The sequence below is a fragment of the Diadema antillarum genome, unplaced genomic scaffold, assembly GCF_040938485.1.
Source record: "Diadema antillarum isolate AM-2024a unplaced genomic scaffold, OU_Dant_1.0 seq00000491_RagTag, whole genome shotgun sequence".
Classification (NCBI taxonomy): Eukaryota; Metazoa; Echinodermata; class Echinoidea; order Diadematoida; family Diadematidae; genus Diadema; species Diadema antillarum.
The window spans coordinates 410,280-434,344 of NW_027271452.1; the positions used below are offsets into that span (position 1 = coordinate 410,280).

General features: G+C 38.4%; 1 protein-coding gene across 1 annotated transcript in view; it reads right to left on the reverse strand.

Moving 5' to 3' along the window:
* Nucleotides 1-23,751, reverse strand: part of LOC139733801 (protein phosphatase 1 regulatory subunit 12A-like) — a 125,362-nt gene extending 101,611 nt beyond the window's left edge. Inside the window, exons 1-2 of the mRNA XM_071644607.1 lie at nt 23,407-23,751; nt 7,472-7,602 (exon numbers count right to left, since the gene is read on the reverse strand). Of these exons, the coding sequence (XP_071500708.1) occupies nt 7,472-7,602; nt 23,407-23,673 (398 nt within the window). The 5' untranslated portion in view covers nt 23,674-23,751. The remainder of the gene's footprint in view (nt 1-7,471; nt 7,603-23,406) is intronic.
* Between the last annotated feature and the right edge of the window lie 314 nt (nt 23,752-24,065).

A 24,065-nucleotide genomic window follows, 5' to 3' on the forward strand; every position in this document is an offset into this window, starting at 1 on the left:
TCAGTATAAAACTGATACTAATCATTTTGTATTCACCAAATCAACTTTGTATTCCAATCACTACAAATGTATTTGTAGTATTCGCTTTACACAAAGGTCGTACCCATGTAATGACATCCTTGTGTACAATAGGCAAAGTATACAAGTTACAACATAAAAAAGTTAATGCATTAAGAGCTCTGCCTGACTTGTGACTTGTACCCGAATCTGATTCTATGCAATCCTTTACCACCCATACTGCCGATTACTGGTATGTGACGTTTCGTTTGCACGGAGATCACACTATTCAACTGGTCACACTTCTTGATCCCTAACTGTTCATCACTTGTTTGTTACAGGACTACCACACATACTTCGCCAGTGCTCTCTCAACACATGCATAGGCTGTACACACTCACACAACACTATACACACACACAGAGGCATGTAAGGACTGAACACACGCCTTCATCTGCACTTCACTGCACGCATTGCCAGTGCATTGGGGAAGGCAAGGCGCATTGCAAGTCGTGTCTGACTTGCATTAGGCTGTGTTGGGAACACGCACATACTTGGCATACCAAAAGTGCTTGTGCACTACAAGTACAACATGCATGTGGAGGATGGTCCCTCATACATGAAGACACCAAGACTGCGGCTTCTTGGTAGAAGAAGCTTGTTTTAAATCCTATCATCAAATAGCATGATCATCTTCCACTCTACATTTTAGTAAAAGCCACTGAACATATCCCAAGAAAGCAGGCTACAGGAATACAAACCTTCCACCTTTCTGTTTCAATACTTTTCACTGTGTTTGGCACTGGGCATCACTTACATGTAGCATTAGACAAATAGGCCTACTATGTTTGAATAATGGAAGGTTGTCAATTTGTAGGTCACATTGCTTCCCAATATGGTATGACATGCATACAGGCCCATGACTCTTTGCAACGTCTAAAGCAACATGGATTACGGGAGATGGGTTGACTCACATATAATGTCAGGGAATTTTAGCTAGCATATTTTCTCCTGAAAAATTCACAGTCTACGTGTCTGTATTCAGGCCTTCATTTCCCCTCTAATACCAATGGAATCTTGCTGCTGATTGGTCAATATGCATTTGAACAGAATGATAATTGAAGTAACAAAGACAGCAAAATTTTGCAATGATGAAGTCATTATTGATAATGATGTAATTGTAAAGATGCTGATTTGATGAATTTGAGTTTAATCACATCCTATACTAAAACTGGCAAAATTCATCTTTACTGCCCATCGACACACAAACACATGAAAATGAGTACTGAAATTTGCAATTACTTGTCATATAATGCCCAAATTATTTGAAAATGTGTACTTGTTGATAAAAAAAAATTAATGTCCTACACAATTCAGTATTTGAGGATAACTGCTTGCAAAAATCAACACTGCCTTCAGATTGAATGGGTCAGAAAAGGTGCTACTGATAATGTAAAACATCACACATTGGTTGATCCATGGCTTTGACATTATACTGTATGATACCTCATTTTGAGTTCAAGAATAGAGAATTACCAACTTATTACAATAGCTGCTGCTGTTGTAAAGATAAAATCTTCAGAGCTGGTCATCACTACTGATAGCCAGTCAACAAGGTTGGTGGGATTACTATGACATGCTATAATACAGTCGCTAGGAAAGAAGCACTGGAACTATGTACAATGCATATTAATTAACCCACTGAAGACTAGTCCCTAGTACACTTGGGCAGGTGTCTAATGGGAAATGCATGTTATAGCAAAAATCAGTTCGTCCTCAACAGGTTGGGGAAAACTACTATCTGTAATTCTTTCAATCATTCGACTTTTATTATTGCCATTAAAAAAAGAAAATCAGAGGGTGGATCTTGACACTTTTTGATCAATATCACAGGAGACATCACATGAATATTTTTAACTTGCTTACATCGACATTCATATTTTTACCACTGTTCAGAGATGTGCAAATACTGGTAGATTACTTCAGGATGTCAAAGTTGTAATACACTTTAGAGCCATGGAATCCATGATTATTGGTGTGGATTATCAGCAACTGTACTTTCTTGTCTATGATGACCCATAATACTGAGCCCTGTTGCATGGCACTCATTCAACTGTACGGTAGCATCCACAACTGCATCTCAGAAAATTTTTACCATTGAGTAGCCAATACAAGATTCTGTTTCCTTTACCCTACATTAATATACAATGGTGATATCAACGTGTTGATATTCAAAGAGTCGTAAAATCACAACTAAAATGTCTTACAACTTCACTTTCTCTTTGATCACATGAAACATTTATACGCGAACATCACTTTCAAATGAAACTTCTCATGACTCCACTTCAGATAGTTCATATAAACATTTTACAATTGTATAAGCCATCGTACATGTTTCACACAATCAATAATTGTGAGCATATTCATGAGTTTGAATAAAATTTTCACAGGCCACTAATTCTAAAGTAATTTTGTAAGTTCACATAATCAAAGTGTCAGGAATATCCATCAAATCAACCCAGTGTACCCTCCTAAGTCTACATTGTAATACTGTAAAACATGATATATTCGCAGCATTCATTTTTTGCGAATTGGAGCCGACGGCCTTTTTTGCAGCATGAAATTTTCACGAACTGCCACTGGCATTCAAAGCATATATAGTGTAGACAAGAACCTTTGCGTGCATTTTAATTTCATGAATCTTGGCACTCACAAAATTCGCGAAATTACAATGCATGCGAATATTCCTCATTTTACAGTATGCCTTGTGGTGTCTTATTTCAAAGAAAGCTTTAAAATTTGTGTGTCCCTTTTGCAACCCTGAAAATTAGGTTCCTTTCATAAGCTCGTACATGTACACTGATATAGTAGAAGTAGTTAATCAGACCTTTCCTCAGAATAATAGGATTGAAAACTTCTTTATGATGGAGTGGGGATAAATACTACAGATTTCCAGTGAATTTACTTGGACCCTGGAAAAATTCCAACTGTTGTTTTTGGTACTAAAAGAGGAGCATATTCTAAAGTGACATGGGGTACAGTTTTTATCTTTTATTTTTAACTCTGAGGTATATTACAGTAGGATTTTCATACATGATGCTGAAAGACATTATTCTTTGTCAATGCAACATTTTGTGACTTTTGCACAAGGGATACAACCTTTAAGCATCACCTTCTATAGAAGATGTAACCTTGTTACATGTAGTACAGTATCTGTCCTGAGAGGGAGTTATCCATGATCGATCTATAGACTCAGCAGAATTCAAATGTAATGGGGAATTATGGAAGAAATATTTCATAGAGAGAAAAAAAGAAATTTTATGACTAATGAAGTGAAATACCTCTTGTCTCTACAGGGATATTTTTTTAAAGAGAGAGAGAGAGATCATAATTCAAAATAAAGTGGTCTCAGTCTTATTCTGATACTCTGAACAAAACAAAACAAAATTGTTTGCAACATGATTACTTGTAGCAAGTCAATACTGACACTGATCATATACTTTATTTATCAGGTCATGTTTATTGATTGATAGCACAGAGTTCATTTTAGTGTATTGTCAAAACCATCAAAATAACATAGACTCTTAACATTCACAAATGCTTTCATGTGCATTAAAAATTATTTAGAAAATAATAAAAAATATGGCTTCACATTAACAAGGACCTAGTTTGTGTTCTCCCAAGATAATTTTCTTCAGATTGATTTCTTTATCAATAACATTTTTACTTGACAATGGAGACAATCATATTTGAATCCCAAGATTCCATCATTCACTCCAAACAGTGTCCTAAAATGAAATGAATGCCGTTATAAACTAAAAAACTAAGAAGAACAAAAATCTTCTTTCGATTTTTGAAATCATATCAAGGTCCTAGTAGAGTACACTGTATGTGTGTGCTTGAATTTGTTTAAAACTTCATCAAAACAAATGCTTCCTCATCTTAAATTGCTGTTTTCAATGCAGTCATCACCCGCACAAGAGAGTTTACTCATGAGAATTGTCAAGATATTATAGACAATCATTAGCTTCGAAACACAAAAGTGGGAGTGGTTTATTTACAAAGATACAGTAAAATAGGAGTCAACAACTAGACTTTGAACGTAAGTGATGCCGCCGCAACACAAAAACGAAATTTGTCTTGAACCTGTGACAATCCACAGTGCACATTTAAATCAAGTGCAATGCCACTATCGCAGAGCCTACAAGGGGGTACGGAGTCTCACCTACCACGTACAGGGGTACACGACCTACATGTATTGCATTGCATGAGAATTCTTTGAATGACTCATCTTCACAATAATACGTTGTTTTCTTCTCCTGCAACAACTCCTTGCCTGAAGCCAGCGTTGGCACTTTAATTTCAAATGAGGAGACCTTCTGTGGTGTGCGATCATTTAGCTCATACTGAAGTTTTCCTAGAAGAGATTTCACTGTGGTCTGAAACAAGGGTGATAATAAATGTTTTTGACAGCTAGACTCCTCTGAGTTTCTCTTTCTTAGTATGCCCTGGTATTCTATGCAGATATGTATCAGTGACACCCAGACAATGTATTTTCTATTCAACTCTCTCATCATTCAGAACAGTAGACAAAAATATATTTCCACTTGCTCGAAGGGGTATTCAGGCGAAGTCTCTATACTCAGTGAACAGGTGAATGCTATTTATTTTACTTGCCTGACAGTGAGTTTTAATAGCCCTGGAGAAGAGAGTGAGTGGGTTTGTAGCACCTTGATCATTACTTGTTTGTGACAAACCATTTTGTTGTTTTGTCATCATCAGTCCGCATTCTGTAAATTGTGTTTCATCTAGTGAGCCCTAACTACATGCCCTTTACTACTTCATGGTACATGTAAATGATACTACACGCGTATATCAACTGACGCTGGTGCCATGTGATATTGGGATTGTGTTTGGCAGTTGACAACCCTAAATTGCAAACATTTATGACTGAATATTGGTGCACATCATGTTCTGTGTATCAGGCAAAAATAAATATAGGCCTACTCATAAGAACAATTTACACTGTATATTTCCTGAGCTTATAATGTCTACCTACCATATCTATACAGATGTTTACATTCTTGCACCTTGGGTCAGCTTTTAATCAGCCACAGTATTCATCAATGTTGAAACACAAGTATGTGATTATCATTTATCTGCACATCCAGTGTAATACTGGACAGTAAAATGTGAACAACACAATACCAACATCATGAACGATGTTTGTGATGTCAATATATCTCAAGGACAGCTCAACGCCACTCTCTCTTTCTATAGAATTTACCCCAAACATTTTCCTCTTCTTTACATCACAGCACATTTTTCTGAGTGTGTATTGTACACCTTGGGCCAGATCCACAATAAGTTTCCTGCCTATTGTCCTTCAGTGCTGGGCTAACAGGCTCCTGCAGGATTATGAGGGGATTAGGAAGAAGCTAAATCTGGGTCTTTTCAAAGAGGCCACAAAGGAGAGGGACAGTTATATCAGGCTTGTCCTATTTCAGGTACATGTTGATAAACCTTATAGGCCTTATTTGTAGTCTCGTACACAGACATACAGTTTCCTCATCCTAGAAATTTTCTTTCCCTTTCCTCGGTGTCTTGTTCATAAATTGTGACAGACAAAATCGCATGACACATACAAACAGAAAAACATATGGTCTGTACACACGACTAATCACAGTGGTCAAGCAATCTTTCATTTGCAATGAAGACCAGAAAAACCACAACAGAAGTGTAATGGGGAATGAGCACATCCCTCTTCAGGAAATTCACTGATCCACATGTTCAAAACTTGTGCTACCTGTCTTACACTTTAAAAACATGGACACTTCATTCCAAGACATATGCTTCCCACACACAGAACCCAATTTTAGGTATAAAGTTCAAGAAGTCCAGAGACTCCTCCCACAGCCCCACAAGAGTTCAGCTCATATTGGTTGATTTCATAGCTTTTCATTTGATTTAATCGTAGGGAAATGAAAACAAAACAAAACAATAATCCAGAAACTTCACGAAGAAGACTTCTAATGCCCTTATGTAAAAGAACATTGATATAGGGACATATTATTTTCTCTTCACCAATAATGTGTAAGAACTCTAGCGTCAACATTTTGGTCTTAAAGCAATTTTAAAATGAAGCTTCTCACATCTATTGTTCAAAGCTATTACTACCTAATACTAGGGTCCACATGGATGGCTAATCTATCATTATGTTCCACAGCAAATCTACCTAAACCTAGGTACAGATTTTTTTCTTTTCTAAGAATAGCACTCAGCAGCTGGAATAAGAATAAGAAATGAGTCAACTTTCAGCTTGAACTCATCAGTATATTCTGAGGCATGAAATGACAGCAGAATAAAGTTTGTAAACAATCAATGCACCTCTCAGTAAACCAGAAAGAAGGGGGGAAATAGCTTTATGAAATAAACAGTTCAACAGGAACCATGCACTGTATGTAATCTTTCTTATGATGGCAATCAGTCGAACTGAAGTAATGTATGCAAAATATTACGAACTTCAACAAAAATGCACAGAAGGAAGCAGAGAAAGAGAAAAACATGACTTCACCCTTTATGCATTGATACCATCAATAAAAGACATACTGATTATCTTTCAGGGGGAGCCCTGTCAAAATCAACAATTAGGAGTGCAAATGCATGCTTGAAATGCTGATTTGATTTTTTTTTTAATAGTTGAAACCTTGAATTTCCCATTCTTGTAACACATGTTGAAAAACTGACTACATGCAATGCTCACTACTTAAATGATCACATAGCCAGCAGCATTCTCTTTTGGGACAATTTGTAAGATATGAATCAAAACATCTATAAATCAATCAAATATGGCAGGTTTATAAAATTTCAGGCAGATTGTGGAAACTCCAAGCGCACGGACATCTCTAGTTGCTATCGAAAAAGTCAAATATGACCCTACCACCCGATGTACATATCCTTGTTGATGAAGACAGAAATTTGCATCTGGAGCTGGAATTTTTTTGCTGGAAAAGCCAATAGGCTTTCATGGTTGGATCAATACCTCTGGTATCAAATGGGTCTTTACAAACAACAAACATACAAATTCAAACTTTATCTAATCAAAGTACCATTCAAAATCAACATATTCAAGAATAAGTCAATCTGAAATACTTGGCAATCAAGTATGTCCCAGTCCATAAAATCTTTCAATGTAGTATTTCTCCCTTGTTTGCTGCATTATTCAGACTTTCAATGAATAATAAAGCAAATGAATACATAGAATAAAAACATGATACACTTGACCAGTGCTTTAAATTCTTTGAAGCATGTTGATAGTTCATTTAACGGTAAACAATCAGATTTCAGGCTGGATTGATTTCATTTCTATTTCTTCCCAACAACTCTGAAAAGACAGAAAGTGGATGCAAGATCATCCAGTCCTTGCTACTTGAATGCAAACGGGACATTGTACTCCACACTTGGCCATACTCACGATGCGATTTCTTCAAATCCGCAAGAAGCAGCAGCATGGAGTGCTGTCCAGCCTTCATTGTCCTGAGCTTCTATATCTGCACCATTCTCAACGAGGAATTCTACCATCTCAATCTTCTCATCAATGACCGCCTGAGAAGGAAATCACAGAGAAATATAGTCATACACTAGCTTGAAAACGGGAAAAGATACATCGCAAGTTTCATGAATGAGCTGGATTGTTTCTCATTGAAAGTGATGATTTGAAAGAACTGTATACATTTACTGCTCACATTTTTCAGAAATATCAACACCAACTTGCTTATGGGCAGCATTCCCCCTCCTCCTGTAGGCCCTACAGGAGAATGATGATTAGCACTAATGAAGTTGAAAAAAGACATTACAAAATAACAAGTGGTATTTGTCACTTTCATATAATCTCTCTAGATGCTACAGTGAGCCTGTGTATGCTACGTGTATATTGGTCTGAGAATAAAATAAATGGATAAAGAATTCATATTGGGAAAGAGAATGAACATTTACATGTTAAAAAATTTACTCTCTTTTTTTCTACACAATATATCTGAGTGGGTTTGGATGTTATGCTTTGTAAAGGGATAGCTTCAGCACATCACTCTTCCAGCACAAATGAGTCTCACTTGCAAATTCAATTTACCACTCTGTGCATGTGACATTTGCACAAATCATGTAAATTCAGCGTATCAATGTTTGAGCTGAATGCGTGAATTTGGCACATAAAAGGTTAATTCAGGCAGGGAAGCCCATGCCATCATAGATGAGTCATGATGTCCTGAGTGAATGTTGTTTCATGAATTACTGTGGATTCTTCTGTGTCGCTGGCAATTGCCTCTGGAATACAGAGAAGAGAGTGATCATTTGTGAAAAAAATCTTCACGCAATGCAACAAATCAGCTCTCAGTGTCGGCAGAAACCTTGGTGATGCTTTGACTGATGAGCCGCATTTACACTTACTAACATCGCGATTTTTAAAATCGCGATATTTTCGTCCACCGTTTACACTTGCGCAAAAGCATGCGAAGTTTGAGCTTCACACGAAACATCGCGATTTTTTGGTCGGTAGTGCGCATGCGTAATTTACCTCTTTTCAACACGGCAGCTGAGTGGAAGCGCGCGCTATTCTGTTCGTTTTCACTGCAGTGCAGTATACAGTATACACGTATTTTGATCACAGCCAGCTGGTTGGAATGTTGAGCAGGGCTTTTTATCAGTACAATGCACACATAAATTTGTGCTTCTCGCGACTGTTTACTTACGGTAAAACTATAGAGCTTGCTATATTAGATCACATACGTAGTAGGTGTGTAAAACTTCATCTACAGCAGCATTCAGGAGGATCATGAAATTTTGCCGATATGACGAAAGTGAGAAGTAGGACTTGGAAGTTAGGACTGGTATTTTATCAGGCGACAGCAAGAACTCACACTTGTTACGTACTCCTGTACTCCACAAACAATGTATATCGAGAGCAGTACGGGCACTCCCACAATCTGAATCAACGCATTTTCTGGGAGAACATAATTTTGTTAACTCGTCATGGGGTGATGATATGTGGTTGGAGAACTTCAAGTTTGCTATGTAGTAGTTTTCACGTACTAGTTTCATCAGGGAGAGGGAGGTGAGAGACCACGAGCCGATCGCCCGGAGGATCGGCCGTTTAGACCTGTACACGGCTGTCTATACCGTGTGTGTAGTACTCTGGCCAGTGACCGACGTACTCTCTACACGTTCCAAAGAGGGGAGCGCGTGTAAACTCCCGGTGCAATCCGATACCGAAAGTCACGTGATGAAAAATCGCGATATTTCTGCGGCTTGGGTTTACACTCGCTAACTTCGCCTCAAACTTCGCGAAGTTTCAAAAAATCGCACTCCGGCTGGCGATTTTTCTGGCGATGTTTCGAGGGCGTTTGGGTGTAGTTGCTTAGCAACTTACACCCAAATGTCGCGATTTTAGAAAAATCGCGATTTTTCCAAGCAAGTGTAAATGGGCCTAGTATCACACTATTGCTGGGGGTTAGGCAGTTTATCATTTCATCTGGGCTGAGCTAGAAAGGGAGGGAGCATTGCTTTGAAGGAAGGGACTGCTGAAAGCAGGAATTCCTTTCCTACTGTATGTGGGATAAAGATGACATACTTGTACATTATATGCGTGGATGTCCGTATCAGGCAATCACTAAGTAGTTTATGGAACTATGGGCCACAAAAGATTGGAGTGGTGGCCTGCATATCTCAGCAGTCCTCTCTTGCCAAGATTCATAGCAAAGCAGAGAATGGAAAGCTATCATCTGCCAAGTGCCTACTGGTTTAATACTCTTGTATAAAAGCAACATCACCTTCAGAAATCTTAGAATATTTGACATGAAAAGTGATGTTGATATTTTGAGATTAATTCCATTGTGAAAGAAGAAGGAATGCAAATACTGTATGCAGCTATTGACTAGAAATGATTCTGAAATGCTGTGAAATATACAGTGGATGTGCACCTAAAGCTGCATTCATGCGAAACTAGAATTGCATTTCTAAACACGTTTAGTCGCTAAACGTGTTTAGTTGCGCTGCGTTGCGTTCATGCGATTTTTCCATTTAAACGCGTTTCAAAACGCCGATCTGAAACGCGGAAAAAAGGGCGTTTTGAATCATGATTCTGCAAGAATCACGATCGTAGAAACCACATGAACGCAACCGTGATTTCAATCATGATTCTATGACATCATTGTGCACTGTGCGCATGCGTGTCTCATTGGGTATCCCACAGCTGCTTCTAGTTCTGTTCGCGCGCTTGTGTACGTCTTATGAATCGAGTGTTTTGGTACCATACTTGCACTTGTTTGCTTACATCAACGCCATACACCGATTCTATGCTATGTATCTAACGTTAACTATTTAATATAATGATACATGTAATTACTCTCCGATTAAGTTGATAAAAGTAATGGCTGCAGTGCTGTGTCTACCAAGGGAAACAATTGGAGAGACGAAAAATTAGGATTATTCCTCGATCTGCTCCTCGATCTGTGGGCAGAGCCTGAATGCCACAGGTTATCGGAAAGTATTCACCGAAATAAAAACGTAAAGGCCTGTACAGTTGGAATATAAAGGAGGTCTGGCTCGAGTTGCAGAGACAAGGTCAAAGTGCGCAGTGCGCTGCGCAATGGCAAAGGATGAGCTGAGCCAGAATCAGCGTTGCGAAAGCCCGCATGAACGCTCTTCCGCTGCGACCGTGATTTGAAACGCCGTTTTGAATCATGATTCATGTTTATGATTCTGGCTACGAAATTCGCATGAACGCGGCCTTAATGTACTCACATAACATTCACTTGAAGCAAGAGATCGCATATCCTAACAGGACCACCTGTGAGCTTACAGTGAATTCAAGGAAATTACCAGTGCCCAATATATCAATAATATACACTTTGCAAAATTTTACAGAATGGTATATGATTTCACTGTATGCATGTATGCGTACTGGAAGTCTCTACTCATATACATTTGTACATCTGGTTTGTCGTCGTTGTTTGCTTGTCGCAGATACGCACTACTTATACTCCATACAAGTGGAAACCTCTTCTTGGGCTACACTTGTACATCTACATTCCACTTTTCAGGCAATTCTTCAGCCCGTCATCCCAAGGCAGGTGCGTGGATCTTGTCAACTGTTAGGAAAGGGTGAATAAATTGAACTTGAACAGATGCAGGAAATGATACCTCAGCCTGCTGATGAGGAGATGATATCTTCCTCTGCCATGCAACATACATGGAATGTCACTGGTCAATTCCCACTCTCACTCAGCCTCGACACTAGACCTCATCTGTCGAGCAAACTGTCTGGATTTAGTTTTCTCCCCCCCCCCCCCCCCCCCTCTAAATATACAGACTCACAGTATGTACACATGCAGATGTTGGGAATAGAGGGCAATACAAAATGTAGTTCCCCATATATATCATCTTCAATATTTTCACCTTACTCTTGCATTTTTACCACTTTGCTAATATTTGCTATTGAAGCTCACATACAATATTCCTTAAAAAACACAAGATGACAAAAGTTTGTTTATGAAAGGATATCAGTTTTTATCCAGTGACAGACTTTGTGAACCACAAACATATAAGCAGTACTGTAAAACCTTGACCAAAGAATATGTAACTTAGCAGGTTAAAGTTCAGACAGATTTTTTTTCTTTGTGTCCCATGTGTACAAATGTGTTTGTGTGTGTGTGTGTATGCATGTGTGTGAAGACACAGCACATGTATCATAGGCAATGTAACAGTGATAAAGCACTCTTTATTGCATATTATTTTTACAGCAAAATAACCAAATATTACACTTCCTCAAATTTGCATGAATGCTTTGACTTTCATCTTCAAAGATACTGTAAGAACAAGATATGTCCTGGATATAGCCTACACTTTGCAATTTACACATAAGTTTTCCTTCTTTCAAAGAGACTGCGAGAAGAGGTGATAATTCATGTACATGTACAATGTACATCAGCCATTCATTACTGCACGATATTCAGTAGCAAGTGATTACAAAAAATACTTTAAAATATACACACAAAATACTGAAATCAAAAGAGTCATGATATTCCTGATCTTTGCACCACCCCTTCCCATTATCTTCACAGAGATTATGCTTTTGTCAAAGACAATACCGTTCCCTGTAGTCTCAGGGTAAGTTCCTTTTTCAATGTTACTCAAAGTAATGTGAGAAAAATACATAATGAAGACCCATTATAACACCCATCTAAAGATATGGGATTTCATATCAGGCGCTGGCCAATGATTTTGCCTATACTGATCCAGCACTTCCATGTTCTAATGTTCTTTAGACAGCCTATCTCTTCGGCATCATCTCTGTCATTGTGTAGCACTGTATACCCAAGGCCTTTCCCAGGAGCTTGTCACGTTGCATTAGCAAAGAAAACATGATTCAGGATCACCCCTGTGTATGATATGGCCAAGGAAAATCAGACTGAATGCTTACTAGTTGGCTACAGTTTGCATGTGTGCCTTTTCATGTCATATACGCACAAACCATGCATGAACATTCCACGATAGATAAGGAGTGAGAGCAGTGAGGCATCGTTCCAAGATAAAAGGTTGTACAAGGCAGAGTTGATACTGTCCTACTGTTTTGTTTATGTATCAGCTTGCATGCAGGGTGCCTGCCTATTCTTTCCTACAAGCTCTTACGGCTCTGCTCGGCATCATGGAAATTTGACTGCATACCACGTACAGTACTGGATAATGCATGATAGTAATATGAACAAAATTATTTGCCCACAGAGTTTGGCTGTTCCAAGAGATCACTGCTTCTCTGTTTGAAGGTTCAAAGTTTCAGGGCCCATTAGGAAGAAAGGATGGCCAAGAGACTCTATGCAGCATTATTCCATTAAAAGCTGGTCAGCTGCCTTTCTGTTGTACCATGGGTTCTGTGCTGTGCATCTGTAAAAGCCATCCAATTATCATAATGCTGTCTCAGGCTGGAGACTAGGCTCCAGTCCAGCATACCACATGCCTGCATCAGTGGGATGTTCCCTAACCTTTGTAATGAGCGTCTGCATACTGAGCATTCCACTGCCTTGCAGTAGTCCCTCCTCTTCTCTCCCTAGTCCTCTTTTTCCCTATCTATCTACCTATCTATCTTTCTCTTCCTTCGTGTCTGAACACTTGCAATGACTCTGCCTCTGTTAGTTGTTTCCACTTTCCAGTACATACTCCTGTGCAGATAGATACCGGTAATTCAAGCCATGACAATATGTGTAGCCATCTCTAGTTATTTGTCCCTACAAGTACAGGGCTTGAACTGCCAATACTAAGCAATGCAGCAAACTTGCAGTGTTCAAAAATTTTGACATAATCAAATTTCTAACCCACATTATATAATAGAAAAAAATGAACTCAGCACTCATTTGAAACACAATGATGAGTTTGGATTACAGAATCACTGCAATATAAATTTCGCTCCAGATATCAAATCTTCATGAAAGGGAAGCTGGCCAACTGTAATCCAGGCTTAATTATGGATAGATAGATCTATAAAAGATAATATGACCATACTGTAAAGTGTTATAACATTGATTCTTTATAGTATTACATATGATTTTGATGTTCATGTGTTTAATATTTTGTTTAATCAATATTTGCAAGGGTGTTTTCTGTAAGAAAATTATTGTCCCCAACAAAGAAAATGGCACACACAATGAAAATCTGTTGAAACAGAATAACCACCTCTTGGAGCCCTTTGTGTCAATATCAAACACCTGAGCTATGATAAAACACCACTCTACAGTGTATGTTTGAATCAGCTTTCATACTTCAGAGCAAAATTTTGTAAAAGTGGTTTCTTTCGCGGTGGTTGATTTTCATGCTTTTCGCATTTTGAGGTTGAACCAAGAATTTAACATCACACGAAAATGTTTTGAAAAGTCGCGCGAAATTAACCACGCAAGAAAATGTTTTGAACTCGCCACTTGTTACAACGCTATTGCGCATATGCACACACAAAGATTCCGCACATTGAGTGTATTGATGGTCAACACACACACACAGCGATACCGCGCAATGTAGGTAGAAGCTAATATAAAGTAATCGAGAGACGGGATTTCAGGTAAGCCTGCATTTAATTCTGATTTCTCTTCAATAAAAGAATAATTGGATTATAGTTTGGATTTTCATTTGCAAAATAACACAGTTTTTGCCGACCGCGAATTTAAACACACGCGAAAAAGTCAGCACCGATGGAAACCGCGAATGTATCTGTACGCAAAAGAAACCACTTTTACAGTAAGGTGATGTCGTTGCCTCACAAGGCTCTCACAAATTACTCATTTTCTTTTAATATTTTATGTAATAACTCCAAAATGACAACTTAAAAGGAGGGTAAAGTACTGTTTACCTCAAATATTTTGCGAGGTTTTTATTTTCATGAATTTTGCGAGTCAAATGCTATTAACAAAATTAATAACATATGAAAATATTGACTCTGATCCTGATATGAATGTGATGTACGGTACGCATATAATTTTTCGGTTCAGTACATGACTCCACGATCGCAAATTTAACCACTCGCGAAATCCTCGGGAAGTCCCAACTCGCTTAATACAGTGTATATGGCATATACCGTAGTTACAAATTATTCACAACAAATATGATTGCATTTTTTTGTAATATAAAAAAAACCTCATCGGTATTTTGATGTAAGTGGCTGCAAACCAATACTACTGTTTAAGTATTCAAGATCATGTGAAACTGTAAAAGCTTTCATTATTTTCTGCACATACATTTGTATCTGTTTATAATAACACTTTAACATTTTGTTTGAATTTCTGTGAAAGATTTGAAGTGAGATTCTTTGTGATCTATTAAATTTATCACAATGAATACAGTACAAGCTGAAATTTTCGTGGTGGTTTAATTTTCGTGAATTTCGCGAATTGCCTTTGAACCGCAAAAATAACAACGCGTTAATAATTAAGTTCAGTTAGACCCTTGCAACCACGAAATTAACAACATGCGAAAATGTCCTCCAAGAAGCAATTCGCGAAAATAGCTGTACGAGAAAATTTCAGCTCATACAGAACTATTTTGTCATCCATGTTGTTCTGAGGGGGCATCTGATTTCTCCACTATGTAACAACTTTTTAATCACCAAAATATTGCTTAACGAAAGCACAATGACTTCCTTATACTGATCTATGGGGTTATACAGTCCCATATTCTTGCTTTTCTTAAAGATATTACATGTACTGTATGTTCATTTCAAGCTAAAAAATACTACAGAGTTGAATCAACTAGTTACAGTAATGTACATGTCTTCTTGGACCATAAGAGAGCCTGTGTTGTACAACAATGCAATGCACCAAAAACTACAGTACAGTTAGACTAGAGACAATAATCATGTTTTACTTGTGTGAATCTGCATTGCATACTATCGAAATCCCAATTCAAAAGACTGCAATTCTACAAAACATTCTTTAGCTAAACAACACAATTCATATAATCAGATCGATAAGTTGGCAATCCCAATGGAATTAAAGCATGCCTCTGCTTGGACAGCATAAATAGCTCAATCATTCAAAGATGCAAATACTTAATCTGTGAGAAATCCCTAACTCGCTAGCAAATAAAACAACAAAAGTAGTCATATTTGCCACTTGCATACTGCCACTAAAAAGAACCTAGTACTGTTTATTTAGACAAGTAGTTTCCCTAGAAGGTCAACACACCCTACAGAACCAAAGAAGTTGTGTACATATTTGTACTTGTAGACCATGGTTCTTGGGAGTATCTTTGTAAGTTATCAGTGCTGTGCAAAAGTGTGAAGCCTACAAACTTCTTTATAGTTTATGCATATTTATGTATATAGAAGCACTTTATCTAATAACAGCTATTTCTGATGGATTACTTCATCAATCTAAGCTTTGACATGCCACATACCACACTGATGGACATACACTTTGCAGTGGCCATCAATAGTCATGAATATAACAGCTGTTTGAAGAACTCTTTAGGCAATTCAACAAAGTAAAATATGAATTCAAATTTCATTTTTCATGGCCTAGGCTTCCAGCCTATAGGCATAATACTGGTAGTAAACCATTAAAGAAACTGACTGCCTTTCTTTTATGCACTCCTGATGGGGTGGACAAGCAGACTTTGCTGTACAGCTCTACATGTATAATAAAGCTTCAAATCTTGGTTTCAGACATTTTCCCTTAGTAGGAAATCATGCTTGTTGCAGTTTGTCTTCAGTGCCCAAATATCAACATAACCTGTGAAACGGTAGTCAGTATACAGTGTACAATGTTTTCTAAAGTCAAAAGGATCTAGTAATTTCTGACAATTCAAGCTATAGCTAAATTACAAATTGAGAGAGATCCATTGCTGTGTGAAAATATCCCTCGATATGGCATGACATATCAAACATCTCTGAATGTGATGGCGGCTGGACTTACTGTATAGTGTAGCTTGTTGAGGGAATGTTGCTCACGAATACAGTAGATCGCAATACAGTGCAAGCCTCTTGAATGTATATGAAGGGTTTAAAGTCAACCACGTAGCCTCCCTTACAAAATGTAAATTGCTTCTATTCATCAACTTATCTAAATGATGTCAATAAATTCTTAAGTATTTGACCTTTACAAAGAGCTACTCATTTATCCCATTAGGTTCACATCATAACATCTTACGATCATTAGGAGTCAATGTGCACATGACAGACTAACTTTAAAAAAAAAAAACAACAACCAAAAAAACAACAACAACATGCCAGTGTAAAAGGGGGGGGGGTAGGGGAGGAGGGGGTTGAGGGAGAATAAAAGAGAAGGATGATCCAGTTTTTGCATGACAAGTAGAGGTAATAGAATAATTGACACAAAATTTTATTAAAATACCGTCAATGCCATCATTTCAGCAGTGGGGCTAGGAAGCATGATTTTAAATCAGTTATATGGTCCTACCCAGTCATCACCTTCTTGACAAAAGTTTTCTTTACCATGCAAACCACTGGGGCATAATATAATCATATCTCAAGACACATGAAGTAAAATGTTCAGAACCATGTGAATGTGTCACAAAATTGTTGCTTTTTTATATAAGAATGTCTTGATGAAAAAATCATGAAACACATATAAGTTGGCAACTGACTTAATGGAAGCAAAGGTGAATACATGCAACTGTTGAGACTGTTTTGGTATCAAACTTACAATTATCAAAACTACAAGTCAAAGTGAAAATAAAGAATGAAGGATAGAGGGAGTAAACTACACGATGTGCTACAATTGTATGTTTTAGACCTTACAAAATGTTTTGAAACAATACAGGAATTTTGAAGGTGTTCCCTGCTTTTCTTCACTGTTTTCTTTTAATTTTGAAATGTTTGGAAAGTCTGTCAAAGAAGGTCAAATATCATTATTTTCCTGTACATGTACAGGTATATAGCTTAATCTATGAAAAGCAGATGAACCATGAACTCTTGAAGTCTAGAGTAGATTCTTGAGCAGTCACATTAACTTGTGGAGGACGGGCTGATTTTCCTACAACACACATTTTCCATAACACCTGCCCAATTATACTTGTGACTTGTCCTCAATGGGTTTAAACCATACATGCAGCTCCCAGAGTATCACAAGTGAACCTTGGAGGTGTTTCATAAAGCTGTCCTTAAAGTTATGGACGACATAAGAGCGACTGATGATCAGTTCTTGTGCTGCATTATTGAAATTGTGATAAGTATAGCACATCAGAACTGATCACCAGTCGTTTTTAAGTCGTTCGTAACTTTTAAGAACAGCTTTATGCAACACCCCCCTGGTCAACTGTTGTGAAAGGCTATGAGAACTATGGTATAATGGAAGAGGGATATATAAAATCATATTGATAATGTGTATAATGTTGGAGCAAATTTTTACGAAATGACAGCAGATGCAGTTGAGATGTCAGTTGAGATGTCATGTCAGTTTAGATCATGAGATATATTTCTGGACTTTTTTTTCTAGATTTTCTACTGAAACATACATTGAGTCCATACTGAATTTCAAATAAAATCTGTCCAAAAACATGGCCAGTATTGCACACACAAAGGTGACACTACAATGGCAGTGTCAGTAACACTGCTGACTCCAAAGTACAGTATCCTCAGGCACACATACCAGAGGATAGAATTATTACCCCATCTTATCAGCCTTTACTCTGATGTTTGATTCCCTATTTTTTTAAATCATGGGTTTACCTTGTAAACACATTTGTTCTCATGTCCTAAGGATGAAATATAATCATCAGTAAATGAAGCATAAATCAGCAGCATTGCTAATGTCAACCAAACCGTGACAGTTTAATCATTTGATCTAGAGCATACAATGTGCGTACTACAGTAGTAGCATCAAAGTGACGTCATCTGGCTTCTCCAGGTAAGTTTTACGTCCAGAGTGTCTTAACAGACAGCTTTAGATGTCCTCCGGAGGTTACGTGAGTCTACCCTGGATGGTCTAGGGTAAAATCTACACTGAGGTCCTCAGGAGGCTACCCGGAGGCAGTCCACTGTGTTGCGTCTTAACAGATACAATGTAACAACATTCTTTGGGCGTTCTTCAGAGGCTACCCCGAGTTTCGTAGTCTGTTAAGGTGGGGTTTTAAAATCATGAGGCAGCTTATAAAATTAAAAAGTGTTATATTTTTAAACATTAATAAATTTGTGTTAACATTTCGTCTTTATTTGAATTTATGAAATTCCTGAGTTGAGTTTTATTGCAACTGATTGACAAATTGCCCAACATCGACTGAAATAAGAACTGAATTTATCAGTGTTTTAGTAGTAGCCATAACAAAAGAAATCATGGGCATATGCTGTACACGGTGTATATACTTTAGCAGGATTCAAACCTACGACCTCCTGATCAATTATGTCTTTTTATGTCTTACAAACATACATGAATTCCATGTGCGACTTTTGTCTGTATAGTGTATGCGCACTTTAATGATACTGTATGCACACGTTCAATGCTTTCTGCTGAATCAACTCAAGGAAAGATATGAATTTAGTTAAATTATATAGCCTACTTTGTAAGCCAAATCTTACCATGGCTTCTAAATGTATGCATCAGGCCTAATGGTACAATACCATGTACAATGTTATGTATGCTGATGTGCTGCGACACTGTGTGTATCATTCTCTGAAAATGGCAGGTGTACAAAGTATTTAATAAGGCGAGCCCGCCTTCATTTCAGTGTAAATGCGCAAAAGGCCAAATGTGGGGCCAAAATGGCCGCGCATTTGGCCACACTCTGGAGGTGGTCTCGGCCGTGGCTCGGCCACGGCTGAGCCCAGCCTTTTCTCAGTGTAAACGCAAACTGGGCCAAATGCGCGGTCAATTTTAGTCTGGCTTCCAAAACCTCTGCCCGTACTATTTCGTTATTCAGGATATTAACCCCCTCAATTTCAAAAACTAGTATACATGTAGTGAAAGGTGGTTTTGTCCTGCAAAGAATTTTTCCTTCGGCAAAGGCATTTGCCCGAACGACGACTTCATCGCCACGGAATCCAGTTGGCAAAGGGTCTGAAAACCAGATTATGCCAAATTGCGTTTGTTTACAAGCAGAGTGCCACTACGACAAAGTATTGAAAGGTTTGAATTAAAAGCGCGGCCGGACCCGGCAGTATAAATGGACAAAATTGCGGGGCTCGGCCCCCGCAATTGAGGCTGGGCTAGGCCGCGGCTCGGCCCAGCCCCGCACTGTAAACGGGGTCTAAGGGATGCGCCAGATTAGGGAAAATTGTGACCTAATGTACAATCATGCAGTGTGTGGGTGACCTCAGAGTGCAAAGTGCCATACCTCTTGTAACATTAACATATGTATGTACACTCTTGTTTGCTGTGGTGTGTTTTATGGAAATGTTTATGCCAGTGAGAAATATTGTGCACGGGCATAACTATTACTATACGATGTACACTGTACAATATGAAATTAAGTATCAAAGTTTAAATCAAAACAAAAGAGAACTATTAAAATGTGAATTTCTTGCATTAGTTGACAGTTGCATTTATATTTTGTATAAATTGTTCAACAAATGCAATGAGAATACTGTAAGATGGTTCACAAAGAAAATTACAGTAATAAATGAGTATAATGCCACATAGTTTTCTCCAACAAGAAAATGTTATAATTCATGTACATGCCCTGTGCATTGTACACGTATAAGGGTCGATACTGACAATAACATCCCCTCACTTGAACCGCTAACTTGCAATGGTGCAGGGTCATGAAGTTTTGTGAGTGAAGTGAATTTGAAGAAAGCCCTTCTTTTTCATGTTCATGCTGCATACAATAGTTTATCTCTATTAACATGATTGAGCAAGAAACTAGATAATTAAAAAGGATCATATCATGTGCTGTCAGAGAGTTCAGCACTCCTATGTACCTGTACACTGTAATTGTATGAAATTTCACATTACACTTGTACATGTATATTTTCACCTCCCTGCCAGGGCTGGTGTACCCTGGCCATGAGTGTTCATGATACGCAAATGAAATTCAGTCGCAAAACAGTTTCTATGGAGAGGATTCAGGATTCACACTGTGTCTCATGTTGTTCAAAAAGCCAGACTTGTCAGCATAATATCTCCCAATAAGACAGGCTGAAACTTTTGTAATAATGCTAACCTACCCACAAAGTCTATCCCGATTCATAATTCACACATGTGAACTCAATAAATCGATAATGGGCAATCCAGGGTTTTACAGTGTAGGTGTCATACAAAGTATTGACTTCAAAATGACTCTCATTGATATTTTATGATACAGAATGGCATTCTCATGTTTCCACTTTTCTACAAAGTCATTACAATCCAACTTTGGCAGCAATTTCACTCATCTGCCAGTTGTTACATTGTTTTCCTCTCTCTTTCTCCTTCTTCCTTCTTAATACATGTACTGCAATAATCCATGCATTCATATGCTTGTCACTGTTGTGAGTATAGAACGAGCCAGCATTACTGAACGTACAGTGTACAATGTATGTGGCTACTTGTAGGTCATCTTTCAGCCTCTCAAGGCCATCCAAGGCCATGGATACAGTCACATGCTTGTGGCAGGATGGTAAAATTACTTATAAAATCAAAAATAATAGATTTTATCTTAGGTACACAACTGTAAAGCTCTATCTAATATGTCTCTACTCGATCCTTTTTTTAATCTATAGTACAGTATATTGACCTACATGTATGTACATTTGTATAAGAAATGTATTTTGGCACGAAATTTGCAATAGCTGAAGAAACTCCCTGCTCATGATGAACTGTGTAAGTTGCAAATTCACTTGTGCTGTGTGCACTGATGACAGGGTATGGTCAGACGTATTATTGCTTGAAAGTTAGCAACCAAAGCATTAGGCATGCAAAGGTTTGGTAGCATTTTGCAACACTTTTTTCTGTAATTACCGCCTTGCCACAAAGCGGTCCAGCTTCTATTATCCTGTTTATACTGCAGACAGGTTTTAGAGCCTCCTTGAGAAGGTTCAAAATCCAGCCTGAAAAAGTGGTCTCTTGTCAGGTTATACTGCTTGGGCTAGTTTCGCCCAAGCAGGCCCAACTGACTCTGTTCCCATGGTAACCAAGTTCCCCCCTGATACAGGGAGTGGGCTTTTGAATTTCTTACATAACCGCAAGTATGAAAGTGTACAAGTTGTGCGGCACCTACACAATCAGCGACAGTTGGTTACAGAGGCAGGTCTAAACATTAGCTGGTAATGACCTACTGTACACAGTAACTTCTGGGTTGGCAAAAATGTGGCTTCTCAAAGCCAGTACTGTTCATACTGCAGCCTCGAAGGCTGTTAAATGTACAAGGCTCTGAAACCACCCCTTTTACTCTGTATGTGGTATCAGAATCTGACCTGATCGGATCTGAATTCTGTCTGTTCTGAGCTCAAAGCCTGCACAAGGCTGCTACAGGAGGCTTCAGAACCCCTTTTGCTCAGTATAATAAACAGGATATGTACATGTACATTGTACATGGGGCCTTCAATACTTTGTATCCTTTTCTGTCTCTCTTTTGCATATTGTACATGTATGTACAGTATGTAAACATTGTGTGCATGTGTGTAGGTGTACCTGTACAGTATGTGTCTTCATGATGTTCAAATCCACATGATAGAACTTTGTTACTTTGTATGGTAATACCAGCAGTTTGAAGAACTATATTTGGTATAATTTGATTGAAATTGAATGAATATCACAAAAAATAAATTAAAAAAACATATGTCTTGCACCTGTGTGCCTGAATGTGTGTGTTTTTTGTGTTAATACGTATGTATGTCCTGTGAGAATATTGACTGTGAATGATTTTGCTGGGAATAATACTGGTGAATCGGCACATCAAATATTTACCTACGTGTAATAGCTTTCAACACATTTTTTTTTTTTTTTAAATCACACGACATCCTTACAAAATTATGAAATGCTAAAAAAAAGGAGAAAGCAATGAAACTGTTTGACTTAAACGTATCTTCACAAAAAAGAAGGCGGCTTGATTGAGAAGTAGAGTAAAAACAGACAAAAACAGCAGACCACATTCACAAATACACAAACAAAAGAAAGACAGAATAAAAAAAGAGACCATACACTATACAACTTGAAAGTACACATGTATGATGTATCAATGGCCGCACTTCCAGGTATCATCGCCTCGCTGCTTCGTGGAGAGGTGGCAATGAGATTTTTTTTTAAAGATCTATAAATTGCAAAAACGCCAACATAATTGCACCCTTGCATATATCTTGGTTATCGACCACTGCAGTTACTCACTTCAACCAATAATAGGGCCTTACAATTGTAATTTACATATCATAACAAATGTCTCTTTGGGGGTCTACAGACTAAAAAATGTACTGAAAGACCCTTGGCCGTATCATGATCGTGTATGCTAATCAATGCAATGCAATGACATATTGTAGTATTTGTACTAGAGGCAGAGGATGTACCCCCTAATATCTATTTTCAAGTCATAATACTGACCGGCCAACTGAATAGTGATAAAATGAATAAACATTAAGAATGGGGTTGTAATATCGTAGTATTAAATCTAGTAATGATACATTTATACAATACAGTGAAGTCAGCAGGCCAGGTCAAACCATTGACTTGGGTGTTTTGCTACAAGTGTTTATGAGACTATGACTCCTGAGCCCATGTTCTACCAATAACTGCACTGACATGTCTGTGCTACCCAACACTACAGCATGTAGCATTACTAGCAATCGCAGTGTTTAGAAAGTCAATGATAAGTTTATATCATAGCAATGTCATCTTATATGCAACAGGGGACCTACTTCACAGGACGGCTAAGGGGCTGTAATATGAGCCCAATCAGTTTCGAGTGACGTGAGGGCCACATAAAGGGCAAACAAGTGCATGCACATACCTGATGCAGAGCAGTCAGTCCGTCAATATTAGCATAATTTATGTCCGCTCCCTTCTTCAACAGGGACTCGACCTCGTCGACATCCTCACTTGCACAGGCAGCAAGAAACACGCATCCTTTAGCAAATTTCACTTTAGCCCTATTAGCATTTCTAACGTTTGGTTCCCTGTCAAATTCCGAGTCTTTCCATCGTTGAAGTTGTTCATGGCGGCGCATAAGCGCCGATTTCGGCTTCCCACCGGCGGAGCTGTCGTCTCCATCCGCCATCTTTGCTAGCCGCTAGCTCACCCTTACCCAGCATGCATTGCGCGATCTCGAGCTCGATCGACGATCGCGGAGCGCGAGCAAGGGCACTGGAGAGAGAGATGATGGGGGAAAAAGTTGTGAGTCTTCTCTCTCATGCACTGGTCTTCGTACCGATATGAGGGGCAAGGGTTGTCATGGGGAAAGTGTGACGTAATTTTTTGTTTTGGGTGGTTCAGTCTTGCCACTTTACTCCCTCTTCTAGTCAGACCTTATCATCCGAAGATGGGGATATCCTCCAATGCGAAATGAGGCAGTGTACTCTTGCCAGGAAGGCGGAACCACCTCTCTGCTCATATTCATGCATGTGCATCAATTTCTGACGCTTGTTCAGTATTTCTCAAATTCCACGCAGG